This window comes from Myxocyprinus asiaticus, chromosome 17 (genome assembly GCF_019703515.2).
Source record: "Myxocyprinus asiaticus isolate MX2 ecotype Aquarium Trade chromosome 17, UBuf_Myxa_2, whole genome shotgun sequence".
Lineage (NCBI taxonomy): Eukaryota > Metazoa > Chordata > Actinopteri > Cypriniformes > Catostomidae > Myxocyprinus > Myxocyprinus asiaticus.
Genome location: NC_059360.1, coordinates 28,336,274 through 28,358,282, shown reverse-complemented (window position 1 = coordinate 28,358,282; position 22,009 = coordinate 28,336,274). Strand labels below are relative to the sequence as shown.

General features: G+C 37.8%; 1 protein-coding gene across 2 annotated transcripts in view; it reads right to left on the bottom strand.

Annotated features, from left to right (window-relative positions):
- Positions 1-511: 511 nt before the first annotated feature.
- The window catches only part of LOC127455112 (calcipressin-3-like), a 65,971-nt gene continuing 44,473 nt past the window's right edge, over positions 512-22,009 (bottom strand). For both annotated transcript variants that reach the window (XM_051722712.1, XM_051722713.1), the window contains 3 exons: positions 15,841-16,014; positions 13,523-13,694; positions 512-2,641 (listed from right to left, as the gene is read on the bottom strand). In XM_051722712.1, coding sequence (XP_051578672.1) covers positions 2,487-2,641; positions 13,523-13,694; positions 15,841-16,014 — 501 coding nt within the window. In that variant the 3' untranslated portion in view covers positions 512-2,486. The remainder of the gene's footprint in view (positions 2,642-13,522; positions 13,695-15,840; positions 16,015-22,009) is intronic.

Sequence of the window (22,009 nt, the reverse complement as noted above, 5' to 3'; positions counted from 1 at the left end):
AGCTCCAAAAAGCAGATAATGTTAGCATAAAAGTAATCCATGAGACTCCAGTGGTTTAATCAATGTCTTCTAAAGCGATCTAATCGATTTTTGGTGAGAACCGACCAAACTTCTTTTTCACTATAAATCTTGACAGCATACTCCTTGGCATCATGATTTCAAGCTCGATTACACTTCCTATAGCGCCATCTAGCAAGATGTACAGTGAAAAGGGTTATATTTTGGTCTGTTCTCAACCAAAATCGAGTAGATTGCTTCAGAAGACACTTCCTAGTGATTGAAGCATGCACAGAGTGCTAGATGGCGCTATAGGAAGTGTAATGGAGCTTGAAATCATGGTCACCAAGGAGTTATAGTAAAAGAAGATACATTCTGGTCTGTTCTCACCAAAAATCGATTAGATCGCTTTAGAAGACATTGATTAAACCACTGGAGTCTTATGGATTAATTTTATACTGCCTTTATGTCCTTTTTGGAGCTTCAAATTTCTGGCCACCCTTCACTTGCATTGTATGGACCAACAGAGCTGAGATATTTTTCTAAAAATCTTTGTTTGTGTTCAGCAGACGAAAGAAAGTCATACACATCTGGGATAGCATGAAAGTGAGTAAATGATGAGAGTATTTACGTTTTTGGGTGAATTATACATTTAACAAGATTCTCCCATTTTTTTCACTAAAATGTGACTTTTAGTAAGGCTAGTTTAACCACCATTTCACTCCCTAACGGTTACAGCACATTGTTTAAAACAAATGTATTCATCAAGAGGCATTTAATATTTGTAATCGTTTTGGTATGAAGCACAGTGTATGTTTATATATATATATATATATATATATATATATATATAAACTGAAACAGCAATAAACTGAAAAAGAGAATTTGCAAGACACAAAAATATCAAGCATTCACACAATGGTACTCCCACCTGGACTTCATATGTCTTCAGAGTTTGATGTATGATCTTTTAATTTGTTAACCAAACTACACAAAATTTGATTGACTTAAGCTTTTGACACCAAATATAACAGATTATTCACAGCAAACAAAATGAGATTCAATGGATCCCAGAACAATCAAGAATATTAGAAATCTAGAAAATACCTACAATAAATGTAGCTGGGGTGTACAATTCTCTGCAACTCTCCACAATGAGCATATAGTCCTGTAACCTCAGCTGATTAAAGTCTTGATTCAGGAAACCCATGCAGAGATGAGAAACACCACACATTTTCAGTGCTTAACAATGCAAGTAGCACAGAAAGCCCCCAAAACACAGGGTTCCCACACCTTTGAATTTCCATGACTTGCACAGTCATTCATTATTACTGGATAAGGATATTCTAAATTTTTTTTATAGATATTGCACTGACAAAAAGCTATTTCTAGCCAATGAAATATATCAGAGCTGAGCGAAATTTTAATTACTTTTCCATGACTTAAGAGATTCGTTTTTCATTTTTATGACTTTTACAGGCCTGGAAATCTAGGTCTATATCCATTCCTAGAAAAAGCTAAAGCTGAATGGTGCCAAACAGAGCTGAGGAGAAACTAAAACCCAACTCAATGTGCTTTTTTCCTGTACTATGAATAAATTATCTTCCATCTGTCAGTGAGCATTACATAAGTACAAAATGTCTGTGTCAAACTTTACACCTGACAACTGTTGTCTTCACTTTCCAATGTCAGTTCATTCTTCTGAAAGACAGCGGTCAGATATGCTAAAAAGCAGTTGCATCAATCTTTAACAGAGTATAAAATACGCCAGTTAGCATGCAAAAATGTATGTGTTATCAAATACACAGTAAGCATAATACACATCTAACTTAGTAAACAAACATGTTTAACACCCTCTGAGAGAAAATCTCTCATCATCACCAACATTACTGAAACACTTCAACTTTTGACCTCTTATCTTAAACAGTAATTTTCATTGAAAATCTTGTTATCCCCACCTGGTGTGGTACGAACAGACATAAATACACACGGGTCACAAACCCAGTGAGCCGCACCCCCTCTGTGGTATGCCAACCTAAACAATATGGAGATAAACTTGGACAAAGCCATCAGAGAGAAAGCAGAAAATACATGGTTCCACTTTCTTTTTTTAAAGCATTTTTTCTTTGATGACAAACTGTAACAAGGTTAACATATAACCTACTCTAAATCTGTTAAATACTATTACTGCTCTGTAATGCTACAGCACAAAGACTCTAAATGAGGGAATGAAAACTGCTATGATTGGGGGGGGGGAGTAGCAAACTCATTGCCCCCTGGCTGTCCCGTGAGGCAGCTGTGAGACAGTGTGTTCCTTTCACTAGTCCAGTTCAGAACAGCATCAGTCTCCAGTGCACTAAGCACCCCTCCAAATGAAGCCCACTTCTTAGATTAGCTTTTTTTGTTGTTGAAATAAAGCGTATATTTCCCTGGTCAGAGAAAGAGACAGAGAGAGAGAGAGATAGATCATGTGCAGTGTGTCAACGGGCTTAGTTGAAGACTTTTGGGGAACCGTCAGGGCGTCTGGTCTGAATGATTTTCGCTTTGGGCCGAGCTTCCTCCTCTTCCTCGGTTTCACTCTCGCACACGTGGACCACCACGCTAGGAGTGGACTCTGTACCTGCATGCAGCTCGTACTTCTCACCTGCAGAGAGAGTGAGAGAGAGGGGTTATTATTCTAAAGGGGTCATTCCTTGATCTTTTGAAATAATAAACTACAATGCACCATGAAAACCTACTGTAAGTTTCAGAACTCCAAATGTCCTCTATAGTGCAAAAAGGCCATTTATTAAAACTAAGCTACAAAAACAGCTTGTTCCAAAATTGCTGAATTTCTGATCTCAGATAGCTGAATACGTCAAAATGACTGGCCCTTTTTACACATCAACAACAGTTATTTGGTCTTCAGCAGATTGGCCCAATAGGACAGACAGATTTCTTCAAATGTTGTGCTGCTCCAAGCTATGAGGGAGCCTCAGAAGGATCCCAACATTAGGAACAGGTGGCTGAAGTTTATATTTATCAGGTTTCCTGATCATTTTGGTCTGATTTTAACAGTTTGTGCAGCACATTTGAGTGTGGATTGTGTGATCCTGTCAGAATGTCATGCAGGCTTTGCAATAGGGATGTGCAAAACTACTATTTTTTAAAATTTTTACTTTTTTCAAAATCGACTAGTCAGTGGGTTACCTGAACGACTAGTCAACTAACTAATCTTATGGAAGCCCTCTATAAATAGGATGGTTTCAGGTTCACCCGTCCCCAGTCAGACACATTTCCTAAGAGGCGTTCACATAAGACACATTCTTGCATTCAAAAACAGTTAGACAGAGTGCAACAGAATGGAACAGAATTTGGGGGCATTCAAGTAGTGTTTTTAAAAATTGGTCTGTTTTTAATTTCACATGGTGTCTCAAAAATGCAATGTCTGTGAAGAGATGCTCAACAGCATTTTAAAGGGTAAATCCTGGGATTCAGTATTATTTTAGTCCCCCAGACTTTTTAAAGTGGTGGTTCACTAAAATTAAATGTTGAAAGCTTTTGATGATATGTCAATTATAATGAGTTAAAGAGATTATTGCATTAAAATAATGTTTATTAAAAGAATATCTATTTCTATCTTATCCCTTCACCGAGTTTGTACCTAGAATTTTTTTTTTATAAAATAAATATAAAATAAAAATTGCACAGTCAATAATTTTTGTTATTAATCTACACATTTATTTGTGTTCCATGACTGAGAAAAATATTTTACAGAAAATGCATGATTTTATTTATAAAAACAGGCTATAAAGTTTTGTCCCTCAGTCTGAACTCAACCTCATCACACCAACCATTTTCAGCCCATAAAAAGTTCTGTTCCACCCATATGTGAAATTATTAACCAGAAGTGACAACATTCAGCTTCTTTCAACATGTATTTTAAAGTGTATTATAGTAAGATGGGTATCATCAAGATTAACAACTCAAATCTGTCACATGAAATTAAGATTTTCAAAGTGATATTATAATCCATATATATATGTATTAATTTCATGCATGCTATGTGGTTTTATGTCCTACACCACACAAGGAACAGTTGCCATTTTGAGAAAAAAACACAACTCTGTCACATTTCTTCACTGCCAACCTGTGACAGGGTTGAGGAGTTATTCACTAAATGTATGAATATTGTAGCAAAAATATGGAATAGTCAATATATTATACATTACAAATGATATACAGTATATTTACTTCACTGAAACATGGTGTTAAAAATGTACATGCATAAACAGCATAAACAGTGTAAACGTGACAACATCTTAAAGGTGGAGAAAATGGCCCTTTTAATTTTTAGGGTCAGAGAAAGAGTAAAAATGGTCATGAAAACCTAAATTATGACAGTTGTAGATGCAAGAAAACTTAAATAGTAAATACAAAAAGTGGACCTCATGGAAAATGATTAAAAACAAACATGACATGGCTGCTTTAGATCCCTGTGCGCTGGTACCATCCAATCCCAGCTAAAACAGTTCACCCAGATGTCCTCCACTTGTGTTGTGGTTAAGCAAATTTGTGTATGTGCATTCAGCTCTGTAAAAGTCCTAGAAAGTTACACTGCCCTGTGTTTCATAGGGAGATCTGAATGAGAAATCTAAGAGATTGTTATTAGCTTCGCATCTTTCCCACAGACATTCACTGCTCCTTCAACTCTCACTCTCAGGAAAGAGACACGCATTGCTCAACTAGATAAGAAGTTAAGCTGTAAGGCCCATTTAGAACAGTGGCTGTAACTAAAGCCTGACAGAAATAACAGGGTTAAGCTGCAAGGTTAAAAATTCCCACTGCAATGAAATACTTTCAAGGCTTCAAACATCATATGTAAAAAATTGTTAATCTGTAGCAAAATGATTGATCTTGGTGTTCCTTATCTCCTAATCATCTTAGTTTTACACAATAAAAGAACTTGCACTTTATAAAACAAATATTAGCCCAACATCCCTGGGGTAAATTACTTCTGTGTGTCTATTCAATATCAAATCAAAATCAAATCACTTTATTGTCTTGATTTTGATTTGATATTGAGTAGACACACAGAAGTAATTTTCCCCAGGAATGTTGGGCTAGTATTTGTTTAATACAATAATCAGTTTATACTACTATAGGTACAGGATGGCAGCAACAACTGCCTGAATTACACCAGGAATGCACAATCCCTCCATCAGTGCTCAGACTGTCCGCAGTAGGCTGAGAGAGGCTGGACTGAGGGCTTGTAGACCTGTTGTAAGGCAGGTCCTTACCAGACATCACCTGCAACAACGTCGCCTATGGGCACAAACCCACCTTCGCTGGACCAGACAGGACTGGCAAAAAGTGGTCTTCATGTCGTGGTTTTGTCTCACCAGGGTTGATGTTCGGATGGTTTATCGTTGAAGGAATGAGCGTTACACAGAGGCCTGTACTCTGGAGCATGATCGATTTGGAGGTGGAGGGTCCGTCATGGTCTGGGGCGGTGTGTCACAGCATCATCGGACTGAGCGTGTTGTCATTGCAGGCAATCTCAACGCTGTGTGTTACAGGGAAGACATCCTCCTCCCTTATGTGGTACCCTTCCTGCAGGCTCATCCTGACATGACCCTCCAGCATGACAATGCCACCAGCCATGCTGCTCGTCCTGTGCGTGATTTCCTGCAAGACTGGAACGTCAGTGTTCTGCCATGGCCAGTGAACAGCCCGGATCTCAATCCCATTGAACACGTCTGGGGCCTGTTGGATCGGAGGGTGAGGGCTAGGGCCATTCCTCCAAGAAATGTCCGGGAACTTGCAAGTGCCTTGGTGGAAGAGTGGGTTAACATCTCACAGCAAGAACTGGCAAATCTGGTGCAGTCCATGAGGAGGAGATGCACTGCAGTACTTAATGCAGCTGGGGGCCACACCAAATACTGACTGGTGCTTCTGATTTTGCCCCCCCCCCCCCCTTTGTTCAGGGACACATTATTCCATTTCTGTTAGTCACGTGTCTATGAAACTTGTTCAGTTTATGTCTTAGTAGTTGAATCTTTTTATGTTCATACAAATATTTACACATGTTAAATTTGCTGAAAATAAAAGCAGTTGAGAAGTAATCTTGTTAGAAAAAAAGATAAAAAATACACTCCTTTGTATTTAAATTTCTTCGTTAATGTAACTTCTCTTTCATAATGACACTGTATGTTTCATTTATAAAGCAATGTTGCTGATTAATACAAGCATGACCTCTTATTTGTGTTGCAGATGATTAACTCATATGTGTCCCAATGTTCACTGGATCAGTGCCCTTGCTAGTGCCCGAATTCATATTCAGGATATACTGAACTAGGGAGCTGATTGAGACACACAGATTATTTTGTTCTTAAGCAGTTGATTATTTGCAGCAGGCCATTTTGAGGAACAATGAATAATCCAGGTAAAAAGTCTTCTCACGAACAAAGGATGTGAGATTTGAAGGCCATTAAAAGGTAATAGCTGTTGGTAAACACAGACAGCCTATATAATACATCCCTGAGATTAAGTAATAAAAGCGCCACCACTGACGACTCGTTACACACACAAACACAGGGAAACTGAACAAGGGTTACTATAGTAACGAGCCTGACCAATTAGAAGAGATAGGTTTCCCATAGCAATGTCTGGCAAGGAGTCAGTGTGTGTTCTGATATGAACCAGCAGAGGGTGCAGAGACAGCACACAAACATGCTCAGGAGGAAAAAATGTCAAACTCAGTGTAGCTGTCTCTTTGTATCCACAGCTGCTGCTGCTTCTGCTACATCAGACCTATTAAAATTCAAGTTTGTATCTTTAAACACAATAGCAGCTCACCAACGGCACATTAACACATCAGTGTTAGCCAAAATATTATTTTCATCCATCCATATTTCATATCTATCTATCTATCTATCTATCATGGCCCTCAAAACTACTTTGACACTCATTTCACATTTATAACTGTTTGACTGTCATTGCATTAGACAACAAAAAAGAACACTTCTCACAAAAAGAAGTTTGCTTTGACAAGAACATGAGTTACTGATGTCATACTGCTATTAAAAATGACCATATGCTTAAAAGTATTGTCCAAAATGGCTAAGAAAAGTGAAGTTAGTTCTGAGAAAAGGTCTAGCATCATTTGTTTGCTACTTGGTAAGACATTTTGTTTCTAATGTAATGCAATTCAAAGATTTTTAACTGTGGCTTAAGTGTCCAAATCCTTTTGGGAGCCACTGTATCTGTCTGCAGAAGTTGCTAAGTGAGCTCATTTTCAACTGTTTGTGTGAAAAGCACTTGCTTGAGTCACCGGTCCAGATGGTCTCACGCACGCACACATGCACAGTTTGTTTGTATGTGTAGGGGTATGGCATATGCTTGTATGCTGATTGTGCTTGGTTCCACATGTCGTTTCTGTGAGAGAGAAATACTGTTAAGCAGTGTATTTAGTGTAGTAGCGACAATACTGAAGGGTTTGATTTTAGATCCCCACCCTTTTAATAATTTTGCGTATACTATATGCATTTTTATAATACATTTCTACAAGCAGTGTGAGACATTTAAGTCTGTGTGTGTCTCCTGTGTGTCTTATTGATAAAAGGAAGGCCATGCCTAGGTTATAATATTCAGTGACTAGATAACTTTCATAGAAAAACCCCTAATACATTATTGTTAACATGTTCAACTCTTTCTAGCATCCTTAATTCCTTTAATTCACTCTTTATTATGTAATATTTTAATAGATAGTAAGATTCTACGGTTTTTGTTCTGATACTATTTTTACTATAGTCTTTAATATTGTTGTTATTTTCTTATATGGTTCGTAAAAGCAACCATTGATATATACAGAACAATTTCTAATCATTAATCATTTAACCATATATTTTCCAGCTTTTGTGTAATTTAAATATTCCTTTTGACTTTTGTTCCTCTCCCTAGTTTTATTTGCAGATGGTGAGACCTGGATTGAAAGGCCATGGCAAAGATAATACACAAGCTACCCTGTCTAAGTGATCTAGTTGTAGAAGTTTATAGTACACTTTTAACATGTGACTTTAGCATAGCTAAATATTTGTGACTTTGGAAAGCGAAGTATTCACAACTAATAGCTAACCTCTGACACCTGCCTACAAGTCTACTAGACCCATTATGAGAACTTGATTCATGTTATGACTACCTAATTATTGTTTGCTTGAAGGTGGATCTATAATATGTTTTCATATTGTAACCTATCAGAATCTTAGAAAAACCTGTATCAATTACATTTTGCATAAGCCTATAAATCCTTTTTTTTCTCTTCTCTGTTTTAAGTTAGTTCGCTCCCTGAACTCCTCTGTAACCTGTCCCTCTGATTGTTGCCATTGGAATCGTGGAGAATGGAAAACACTTTATCTTCAGTAAACTCTGTCAATTGATTGAAATCCTTCAATTAGTATTATACATTACCCATATTGGGGACCAAGCTGTCACCCCCTACACTACTAACTACATTTTACAGTAGCATGACAGTAGCTCCTGTATTTTGTCAATAGTGTAGCTGTTCTAGTTACTAGCTACTTTTATCAACGAGTAGTCATACTAGGACCTATAACTATTTTATTGAGATTACAGTTGTTCCCAATTGTTTACACACTAAAATTGGAACTTGAAATGCAAATCACTGAAACCTGAAACTCATGTACCAAAACCCTAAACAAATTCTGCAAAATTGCAAGCACAATTCCTGCTTTACACTCAGTTTTCAATTCTATATCACACTTTTTGCAAAACACTATACACACAGTTCTCTATGTTAGGCACAACATTCAAAATTAAAATCTCTTTAGTCCCTTTGGAAAGCAATGCAAATCACAGTGCCAAACTCTATACACCAATTGGCAACACACACTCCTCACAGGTGTAAACACTAGTTGCTGAACTGTTCACTTAGAAATCAGAGCTTTAGCTCTATAAAAGGCCACAGATGAGCTCTCCTGTTTTGGAGGAAAATGGAAGTCAACGGTGAAGCAAGAGCTAGAGGTGAAGGAGTGAGAGCAAGAGGAGGAGGAGGAGGAATAAGAGGAGGACGAGGAAGGCCAGTTGTCTCAGATGAGATCAGGGCCACATTGATTGACCATGTGCTCAACCATGGATTGAGTATGAGGGAGACTGGGCAGGGAGTTCAGCCCAACCTGAGCCCCTACACAGTTGCATCTTTCATCCGTACATTCAGACATGAGAACCGGTAAGTTACCTACCATCTGCACTATGCTCTTTATGTATGTATACTGTAGTATACTGCAGTCTGACATATTAGTAGGCCTATGTTACTCAGTGATTGTTGGCCAATGTTACAGTAATGTCATTTCATATTGAAAGAAAACAGATTATTTATCTTACAGTAAACAATCATATCATATTTGTGGATCTTCTACAGAACTGAGAGACGGCCAGGCCATGGTGGAAGACAACAGCTGTTCGCACCAGAACAGGAGACCGCTATTGTGAACATGATGGTGGCAAACAATACCATTAGACTACAAGAAATCCAGAACCACATAATTGCAGACAACACAATACTTAATAACATCCACCAGGTGGGCTTGTCTACATTGGACCGTGTATTACAGCGCAACCAAATCGAGATGAAATCAGTCTACAGGGTGCCATTTGAGTGAAACTCAAAGAGGGTTAAAAAACAGCACTTTGAATATGTGCAAGTAAGTACTATACTGTGAATTTACTATCATATCAGCACTGTTTAGACACATTACAGTAATGTAATCCAGTGTATTGTGCCTCACCATATTGACTGCTCTAGGTCTATTTCACATATTGTCTTGTTGTTTGTTTTAGAGAGGCTTGGAGCTGGATGCCGCTGCAATTCAGCACATTTATATTTACATTGATGAGGCTGGCATCAACCTAGCCAAAAGAAGGGGATGGGGACGGAACATTATTGGCCACCGTGCCATTGTGAATGCCCCTGGACAGCATGGAGGGAATATCACCATGTACGCAGGCGTTAGCCAGCAAGGCGTCCTCCATCACCATGCCAACCTTGGTCTCTACAACACTGCTATTCTCATCACATTCCTGGACACACTACATGGCATTCTCATTCCAGACAAGCAGAGGGGTGGACCAGAGCAGCCCAGGTATGTTGTCATCTGGGACAACGTGAGTTTCCACCAGGCTGCTCTGGTCTGCAACTGGTTCATCGACCACCCACAATTTATTGTTCTATTCCTCCCACCATATTCCTCATTCCTAAACCCAATTGAAGAGTTTTTTTTCAGCATAGCGATGGAAGGTGTATGACCGCCATCCCCTCGCACGCATGCCTCTTCTCCAGGCAATGGAGGATGCATGTGGTGAATTTGATGTGGGGGCTTTCGGCAGCTGGATCTGTCACTCTAGAAGATTGTTTCCCCGCTGTTTATCTAGGGATCACATCGCTTGTGATGTAGATGAGGTGCTGTGGCCAGACCATAATAGGAGGCAGGATGCAGCCTAATTTCTTTTTTCTTACATTTTGCATGTAAGAAATTTGCTGACCCCCATCATCAGCAAATGCTTTGAGAGACTAATCAGAGATTACATCTGCTCTGTGCTGCCTCTCTCTCTTGACCCGTTGCAGTTTGCATACAGCAACAACTGCTCCACTGATGATGCCATTGCATCTACAATACACACTGCTCTCTCCCACCTGGAAAAAAAGAACACTTATGTGAGAATGCTGTTTGTAGACTACAGCTCAGCATTCAACACCATAGTGCCCTCCAAGCTAGATGAGAAACTCAGCGCTCTGGGCTTAAACAGCTCGCTGTGCAGCTGGATCCTGGACTTCCTGTCAAGCAGACGCCAGGTGGTTAGAATAGGCAGCAACATCTCCTCATCACTGACCCTCAACACTGGAGCCCCACAGGGCTGTGTTCTCAGCCCACTACTGTATTCCTTGTACACACATAACTGTGTGGCAACACATAGCTCCAATACCATCATTAAGTTTGCTGATGACACGACGGTGGTAGGTCTGATCACTGACAATGATGAAACAGCCTACAGAGAGGAGGTGCACACTCTGACACACTGATGTCAGGAGCACAACCTCTCCCTCAACGTCAGTAAGAAAGGAGCTTGTGGTGGACTTCAGAAGAAAAGACAGAGAACACAGTCCCATCACCATCAATGGAGCACCAGTGGAGAGAGTCAGCAGCTTCAAGTTCCTGGGTGTCCACATCACTGAGGAACTCACATGGTCCATCCACACTGAAGTCGTTGTGAAGGCTCATCAGCGCCTCTTCTTCCTGAGACGGCTGAGGAAGTTTGGAATGAACCGCCACATCCTCACACAGTTCTACACCTACACTGTAGAGAGCATCCTGACTGGCTGCATCTCCGCCTGGTATGGCAATAGCACCGCCCACAACCGCAAAGCACTGCAATGGTTGGTGCGAACTGCCAGACACATCATCGGAGGTGAGCTTCCCTCCCTCCAGGAAATATATACAAGGCGGTGTGTGAAAAAAGCTCGTAGGATCATCAGAGACTCCAGCCACCCGAGCCATGGGCTGTTCTCACTGCTACCATTAGGCAGGCGGTATCGCAGCATCAGGACCCGCACCAGCCGACTCCATGATAGCTTCTTCCCCCAAGCAATCAGACTTCTGAACTCTTGATCTCCCATAATCAAAATACATCAGCACTGCACTTTATTACCCTTACTCTTATATCTCACACCGGACTGTCATAAATTATATTATTATTATATTATATTCTCTCTTAACAACTGACTATCAACCGACAGCCTGAATGTCAATACAGTACAATACTGTACATTCTATATTTACTACATATACTTTTTTATATATTTTTATTGTTTATTTTTATTGAATAATGTGTATCTATATAGTGCGTATTGTATGCTGTACAGTGTATGTTATTATTTGTATATTGTTGAGTGTAATTATGTGTATATCAGATGTTTAAATTGTGCTGTGTTAATTTGATGTTATTGTAAATTGGTACTGTCTCATCACTGTCACGACTGCTATGTTGATCGGAACTGCATCCAAGAATTTCACACACCATTGCACTTGTGTATATGGCTGTGTGACAATAAAGTGATTTGATTTGATTTGATGTGTTTTTGTCATTTACATTTAGACAGATCTATTCATATGACGTGTGTGTCATTTTAATGCAAAAAATTAAAAAAATCAAATAATTCTGGAAAGAGATAAAACGGTTTTGAATGCAGTGTTTGCTATTAGAGCCCGACCGATATGGGATTTTTGAGACTGATACCGATTTTAGAGAGGGAAAATTCACCATTTACCGATATGGTGGTTGATATATTTAATTTTTGAGCTGGAATGAAAACAGACCTTTTCTATGTGGATATGACTATGCAAAGGTACTCAGAAGGCTGATTTCTTAAACAAATATTTTTTATCAAAGAATATTTTACATTATTATTATACATTGTCAACAAATTCTAGAAATGAACACTGAGAAAATAAAGAATAAATAAATACAATAAATAGCTAAATAAACATCAGTACTGTTTAGTATCAGTCAAATGCTGACCATTAAAGTAAAGAATAAATAAAAATAAAATAAATAGATAAATAAACATCAGAATTACTGTTTAGTATCAGTCAAATGCTGACTATATTAATACTGCCAATTCAAGATAAACAGATAAGCAGCGGTGTTGCACCGTATTCTGCTATACAAGTTCAGGGGAAACTTTCAATACCTTTCAATCTGCTACTTTACTGACTGCACTGACAAACTATAGCTGGCTAACAGCAAACAGACATGAGTGACATGGTTGTCAGGGACAAGGTTAATGTTATATTAGTTAGATTGAAAAGGGAAAATGATGGGGTCATTGTTTATTAAGTTTCCAGTATGTATTTCACAAACTAGTTAACTTACCGTGACACCGCTTAACTCCGCACTGTCTGCAGAGCCACGTCAGCTCAGCGTCAGCTCTGTAAACAATGGAGTCGGAGTGCACTCTGCTGGACAAACTACGCTATGACACCAATTTTAAAGCATTGTTTTCTGCATTATATGATCAGAAAAAAAGTTTTCATATTGGCCAATATCGGTAAAATATATGCCAATACCGATATATCGGTGAAAGGCTAATATCAGCCGATATATCGGTCGGGCACTATTTGCATTTGCTAGAGATTTGTAGAGTTTTGCATTTTGTGTTTGTGGTTTTGTGTTTTGAGTTTTGGGACAATGGGCCAAAGATTCACCAAACTTGTTGGGAAAAACTGTAATTGTACATTCATTTTTCCCCAAAATATGTCAAATTCTTGTGTGAGCAGTCAGACAGTGCACGGTTATCAAATTGAGTCATAAACACTGCTATCGTGACATCATTTTTATTTTAGTATTGACTTGGTACCAAAGTACCAGTACTTTTGACATCTCTAAACTGTAAAAAAGCTAAATGTAAAAATGTTTTTGTGAGGGTCAGGTTAAGGGGTAGGTGTAAGTTGTGTGTGCTTTTTTTCCCTACCTGGTCCTAGTTTGGCCACAGCACACAGCAGGTCATAGTTAATCACAGGTGTGGCATCCTCACTCTGGCTCCACCCCACAGACGGGGATGCAGATGGAGAGATGAGGAACTGCTTGGCAGGTTGAGGCGGGGCCAGGTATGTCTTGTCCACATCCTCCCCTGAATTCTGTACCTGTGGCCAGAGAAAGAGGAGAGAGGGAGGCTGGTAAAGTAAAAAGCAAGACTAATACTAAGATTAAGAGTAATCTATACTCATTTTCCTCCTTTTAAACTACATATTTTACATCTTCTAAATTATAAATAGCACACTATACAGTTCAAGCACATATCTAATTGATTTCCTCTTTGAAGTCTGTTACAGGCAGGAATATTCTCACTGTTCAAAGACACACAATGTCCTAGATCATATCCGTACACAGCCACACACCAGAACAAAAATACACATCACCACTGTGAAGATAAGTTTAGATTCATTCTGTGTTTAGCATAAAACATATGGGGCCATTTTTACTATATAGTGATTCTATAAATTGTGTCTGTAATTAAAGGTAATGATGATTAGTCATACACGAATGCCTCCAAAGGATTTTTGGTTGTGCTTGTGTGTGTATGTGTGAGTGTGTGTTACCATGCTGAAAACTGTGTTCTTCGACTATCCCCAGCTGACAGACCATTGAGAGAGGAGAAATCAAGAAATAATCTATACTGTTCTCTTCTTTGGTCTCCTGTTACTGTAATATAACACATATTCCCTGGATCTCAGCTCATGTTTCTCTCTATATTACTCAAGCAAGTGTGTTGTTGTTCTAATTATCAACACAGCTGTGATTCAGTCGCAGTAAATCACACCCGCAGAGATATTCAGTGCAACAGCACAATTGTGAATGTGGTATTGCTTTTAGAAAGTTAGTTAGTTCCATTCCTTGAATATGACTGGATGAGTGGCGTTCCAAGAGTGCCGATAGCTCAGACCATCAGCACTGGGATGCTTTACTGTTTGTATCACTCTGCTTGTCTTTGTGGCATTCCAAACTAATGTGTAAGTTAAATGTGTAAATTTTCGTTCATCCATTTGAAATTGAAGATTTGAGCCAGCAGGTGTCTTGTGTGTGTTATGAGCGAGTTGAGCTGATGTTGACAAAATGCGTTGTAGGTGCGCAAGTTTCTTTGAAGTCATCCAAAATTTTCTCTCACTCCATGATCACTCGGATTACTTCTCAACAATAGCTGAAAAATAGAGTTAAACTAACAGCTTCAGCATTACTGCTGACAGACCAAGTAATAAAACATGCTCAGGGCACCTGAATTACACAAGTTTCCGAGTTGTGAGGAGACGTAAACTTTCAACATGGCGGAGGAGAGTGCGCTTTTTGTGTCGGTGTCAAAATAGGAGTTCCTCAAGAAATATACAAGAATGAAACTGGCATCCTCCATGTTTTCTCTCTGACAAAAAAAACTCTTGAACATGAGTGAAATACTTATATGATAATTCTGATAGCACGAATGGCAGCATTACTCCATGATCAGAGTGGTTTACTACCACACTACTGAGGAACAGAGTTAAACTAACAGCTGCTGCATCACTGTTCATTACTGCAACAGACACAGGTAATCACATGCTCAGTCACTCACTCTCTCTCTCTCTCTCTCATACACACATGTCCTTGTTTCTCCAATAACTTGTTAGAAACAGGCCAAGTTGTCGTTACTACTTCTAAAGTGTGGTATTCTAATTAGTAACGGAGTCTTGGGCGCATCTTTCGAACTAGCAACTGCAGATCCTAAATCTGTGGCGTAAGAAAGTAGTTCTACTCCACACACAAGAGGGTTCTTTTGGGACAGTCCTTAGTTTTTCCCTACTTACTTTAATTGCTTATTTGTTGAACTGTTGTATAAAAGCAATATCACACTTGCAATAGTGCTGTATTGTCCATCTAACAGCAAGGCTATGATTTGGCCGTAGGCATTCAGTATAGATGGACATACAGCACTCTTGATCATGTGATATTGCTTTACTACAAGAATTTAATATCGAGTAATTTACATTTTAGACCCAATATGGCCAGTTATTTTATCTATTTTTGATCCAATAACCAAAACCTTTCCAAACAAGGAAAAAATTAAATCAATCGTTCCATGTTTCTGAGCAACACATGGACTGGTAGGCCTGTCTGGAACACTGCAAAAACACAGACAAGCAGAGTGACACAAATGGTGATGTGTCCCAGTGCTTGAAACACCGCTTGTCCAATCAGTTTCAAGGAACTCATCATTGTAGAATGAAGAATGAAACACAATAATGCTTATTAAATACTGACCTGTGCGATGTAGAGTTTTAGTTTAGTGCCGTTGAAATCGGATTCGTGGAGCTCGATGCGTGCACGTGCAGCGGCCTCTGGAGTGCTGAAGCTGATCCGAACTCTCCGGAAACTCTTGAACATCTGGAATGATGTCTGATCATCGTAGAACCTGAACAGAGCTTCAAACCGCTCCTGAGGATAATGACAAAAAAAAAAGAAAAAAGAAAAAAGAAAACAAATCACAATTCATACTGAGTTACACTTTGCATGAAATAAATTCATCCAGTGGCATAACTATCATAGACACTGAGACTAGGGCTGGATATTGATACAGATTAAATGATTAGCAGCATTCGACAGTACAAAAATAATCCATAAGACAGTGGTTTAATCAATGTCTTCTAAAGTGATCCAGTTTGTTTTGGGTAAGAACAGACCAATTTATAACTCCTTTTCACTGTACATCTTGTCATTGCAGTCTCTAGATACAATCATGATTTCAAGCTCGATTACACTTCCTAGTGCTTGAAGCATGCTCAGAGAGCTAGATGGCGATATAGGAAGTGTAATTGAGCTTGAAATCATGATTGCCAAGAACACTGCTGATGTAAAGATGCACAGTGTAAAAGGAGTTATATTTTGGTCTGTTTTCACCCAAAACAAACTGGATCGCTTCAGGAGACATTGGTTAAACCACTGGAGTCTGATGGAATTATGTTTATGTTGACTTCATCTCCTTTTTGTAGACTTTGGAGTTCTGGTCACCATTCACTTGTATTGTATGGACCTACAGAGCAGAGATATTATTATAAAAACATTTGTTTTTGTTCAGCAGAAAAAAGTCATACACATCTGGGATGGCATGAGACTGAGTAAATGAGAGAATTTTAATTTTTTAGTGAACCATTCCTTTAAGAACAGAAAGGATATTAAAAGAGACATTTTTCAATCATAAATATTTTGCGTGGATCTCGTCTTTGGACACACTTTACACAAAACAATTCAAATCAAACTTTAATGCTCAACACGCAGTGAAACAATCTTGCTGCTTAACTTCTTCACCACTATACTACTCAATCACTGGTGAGTGAAATACAAACATTTACCAGCCAGTAGCTAAATCATAGGCAGAGAGTTAGCATATAAGTAAAAGATCGATCTTGGGATTTAATAATCGATATCATTCAAATAAAGATCGCGATGCATCAGAAAATCAATATTTTTACCCAGTACTAATTGAGACATTTCCCAATATTCAGAATAGTGGACGATTAATATGGGTTTTTCAAAACTAATTCTTAAAAGCTGAATTGTGCAATTTTTTTAAATACTTTACATACCATCTCGTCCCATATTGTAAACTTTCCGCAATGTGTGACTGCATTTTTTCAATATCTGCTGATGTTTTTGAACATTGCATTATTATAAATAAATGTGCCCTAGAAACACTGGACTTGCCCAGCAGTGCTGAGTTAGATGGTTTCAAATAGAAGAGGGCAAGTGAAATATGAAGTGTGACCGTCATTCTGCTGATTAAGCAGTTAAACAGAGAAAGGTGAGAGGAAGCAAACAAAACAAATGGTTCTTTCAAAGGACACTGAGAAAGTTCTATATTTGTCCCACACAACGCCCGTGTGCACTTCACAGACAACCTACCTTTAGGCTAATTAACTGATGTTTGGCCATTTATGATGTGATTGTTTGATTCAAATTTGATCCCTATATTATCCCAACATAACAAAAATATCATTAAAGGATGTGGAATGTAATTTTAATATTGCTAACATGTTTTGTCATGTAACTCTTGCCACAGATAGCAATAAAGAGCAAAATCCAGATTTCCCATTAATAGCAAGAATTTTTCACAGAAAAATGAACAAACAAGTGAATGGTGACTGAGGCTAACATATTGCCTAACATCTCCTATTGTGTTACATGGAAGCAGTGTTAATCTCGTCAACGAAATAACTGACGAAAACGCTCATTGACGAAAGTTTTGTTTTTACTTCATCAGTGATAACAAAGACGAGAGGAAAAAGGCACATCATGACTATAATTAAACGATTTCAATAAAACATACTGTTGACGAAAATATGACAAGATAAAAATGATACAGCAAGATATAAACAGAAGAAGAAACATCTTGAGAATCTCTATATAGAAGATATTAGACATGGATTCATCTAATAGTTAAAGGAGCAATATGTAACATTGACATCAAGCATTTAAAATGAGTACTGCAGTCCAAATTCAAAATATTGGAGATAGTCTCCCCGCCTCCCCAGACTTGAAGCTCACGCGGGTTGCCAGGTAAGAAGACACGCAACAGGAACGAGCAAACTGACAATGGCAAGCGATGAGCCTTACACTGTAAGATGTTCAGCTAATGTATATGTTTGCAATGTTTTTTATTATTTGCAAATTATAAACAAGCTCATGTGGATTTTGTATAACTCTGTCAATGTTAGCTAGATGTATTGCTGGCTTCCTGCAGCATGCTGTGTTTGCCCACTAGCTTGTTTCAAATCTGGCAACCCGAGGTGGCGAAATACTATTGGGAAATGGGCAACGGGCGGGATCACACAGGCCAAAACACAAACAGAAATTCCGACCCTGAATATACTGGCTGTAGCATTGTTTTCGGAGAAGGCAGTATTTCAACTTAGCATGTTTCCTAAATCTCTGATAACATATTACACACAATGTAATATCCGTTCACAGAAAATTAATAAGTCTCTAAAGCATGAAGAATTCAGGGTACAGGCTAACTTCTAAAAAGTATCTAATACTTCAGTCTATTCCTTATTATTTCAGAAGCTCCAGTTTTTCACAACAAGGATGGTATGTATACGTATGTGTTTGATACTGTACATGTTTACATTAAAAAATGTTTTACAATTTTTTTTTCTAAATGTTTGAATATTTGATTAAAGTTTGGTCTGTTACAGTTTGACACACTTTTTGTCCATTTTTATCATCAACTAAACTATAATTTTAGTCAACAAAAATTATGTGTCATTTTCATCAAGAGTAAAATGGACTAAAATGAATGAATATGACATGACAAAATATTGACTAATTTTAAAGGACATTTTTGTCAAAAGACTAAAACAATGACTAAACCAAAAAAGTGTGAAAAAATTAACACTGCACGGAAGAAAGAAAGTCATACAGGTTTGGAACAACAGGAGTAAAATGAGGATGAGTATATGATGACATGATTTTCATTTTTGGCTAAACTATGCCTTAAGTCAATATAACAACTTCTTAAAATCTACGAAATACTGTGCAAAACAATCATTGCTTGCTTCCCACATGCAACAGCATGTTTGTGTTTTTTGTGTCACATATCTGTGTCTTTTGAAGGGATTGTGTAACAAGAGGGGATGTGTCAATCACTAATTAATGCGCTGCTTTGAGCACTTCCTGCAGGTGGTGTAGACTTACACACTAAACGGGTGGAGTTGACATCCGCCTTCTTCAGCTCTTTGAGTGTTTGTGTGAGAGTGAGAGAGCATGTGGCATGTAAAATAAACTCCATGTGTATGTTTCATTCAAGTTAGAAATTGTGTTTGTTACACAACAGCACACCCCCGGTACACACGTGTGTGCAGATGACAGCTACCGTTCAGCTACTGTTCAGTGTGAAAATGATGTTAATCAGAGGAAAGGAGAGGATGTTGTTTGTTTATGGACTGATACAAGTGCATATCCTTCACAGATCACACCAGCAATCTATAAACAAAAACTCACTCTTTATCCTGATACCAACATTTCATACCTGCATGAAGTTGGCCCCCCACCCAACGCAAAAACTTCGGCAAAATAGTCTCAATCGTTTGTGCTCCGTTTGTGCTGTAAAAAATTTCGTTTGTGCTGCTTCGGTTTTTTAGATATTAAAATAATATTTATAGGTCATTCTGAGGTCACTCAGCCTCCCCACATGCTCCAAATTTACCCAAAATAGGCTCAATCGTTTGTGCTTCGTTTGTGCTGGTTTGTGCCGGTAAAAGTTTCGTTTGTGCTGCTTCGGTTTTTAAAATATTAGACATTGAATTATAGACGATGACGTCACCAGCCGGCCCCCCCCACATGCTCCAAATTCACCCAAAATAGTCTCAATCGTTTGTGCTGCTTCGGATTTTTAGATATTAAAATAATATTTATAGGTCATTCTGAGGTCACTCAGCCCCCCCACATGCTCCAAATTCACCCAAAATAGTCTCGTTTGTTTGTGCTTCGTTTGTGCTGGTAAAAGTTTCGTTTGTGCTGCTTCGGATTTTTAAATATTAGACACTGAATTGTCTATGTATTATAATAAAATAAAATAATACATAATATACTATGTGTATATATATATATATATATATATATATATATATATATATATATATAAATCACTTACCCCAAACCTTTGAATGGTTGTGTATCATGGATTCCACGTAAAAAAAAATAAAAAAAAATAAAAAAAAAGCTGCACAACTGTTTTCAACTGGTAATAATAATGAATGTTTCTTGAGCAGCAAATCAGCATATTAGAATGATTTCTGAAGGATCGTGTGACACCAAAGACTGAAGTAATGATGCTGAAAATTCAGCTTTTATCACAGGAATAAATTACAGTTTACTGTATATTCAGATAGAAAACAACTGTTTTACATTGGAATAATATTTCACAATATTACTGTTTTACTGTATTTTTGATCCAATAAATGCAGCCTTGGTGAGCAGAAGAGACTTCTTTCAGAAACATTAAAAAATCTTAATGTTTTCAAACTTTTTACTAGTACTATATATATATATATATATATATATATATATATATATATATATATATATATATATATATATATATATATATATATATGTGTATGTATGTATGTAGAAACTCGTGACTCAATGAATTAAGAATGAAGCCAAAATGATTTTACTTTTGAAATGTAATTACAGTGTACTATCGAACATCAATTAACACAAATAATGGACCTTTAAATACTTAAACTTAAAAACATGTGATGATTTATCACGTGTCCAGATGCCAGGCTTAAAATTGTGTATTCCCTTTTTTGTGTTTTAGAGAACTTGTTGTATTTAACCGTTTCAGGCATGAATTCAATCCATTTCTGAAATGTCCAGCAATCTTTTCGTCTGGATGAAAGGGACCATGGCTCAAAATCAGTGTCATCACTACTGCCATTTGTTTCATGATCACATTCATGAGTAAACCCTAAAGCAGTCCAGATGTTGTGTCTATTTAATTTAACAAAAGTGTATAGAGCCTTTGCAGTGATCTTGTTTTCTAGCTGCTTACTAAGCTCTGTCCAGATGCTCTGATTAGGCGTAGCTATGTTGCCATTTTGGACTATGGCCTCTTTTGATGAACACAGGACAGTGAAAATGGAATCTCTGTCGACTGCTGGTTTCTTGGGCATCTGGCATAAGCAAAACATAATTACTCACTTAAATAATCCTGACTCAGAAAATGTCATGTTCAGTATAAACTTATTTTTATGTATTACTGTATTGGTCCGAATATAAGGATAATATAATATAGTAATAATATATAAGGATAATATATCTTATATTAGGACCAATATGGTAATGTTGACCCCTAGATGCACAATGTATTAAAAAAACTAACATGGGTCACATGTGCAACTGTAATTAGCATATATTAGTATTAGCAATGAGATTTCTGTTCAGTAAACATTGACAATCTTAGCTCTCTTGAATGTTGTATTCTTTAAGTTAACAAATAATATTGTAACTGACAGTGTTAAAACATTGTACTTACATTGGCCAGAAATGTGATTTAGTAACGACTTTTGTAGTTTGATTTATATCGACTTTTTCTCTACTAACTCTACACTAATTTCCACAAGAGCATCTTGAACAGAAGTGTCACTTGCGCCTAGTGATGGCAGTGAAGTGTAGCAGATGATACTCCATGTAAATAAATAAAAAGTTCAATCAGGAAAGACCAGTGAATGAAGTAAAGATAATTGTTTATTGAACAAATGATGTGATGGTTAGTCTTGACAGAAAGTCTTCGGCAATTCGACTCTAAAAGTGTGTTCACATCGAGATTTGCGCTTTTGTTCTCGTGCCCAGAGCTGAGCGAAAGTGAGTGACAGAAAAAGAGTCCGACAGACACCAGATGAATATTGAGCTGCTGCAGTCTGAAAAC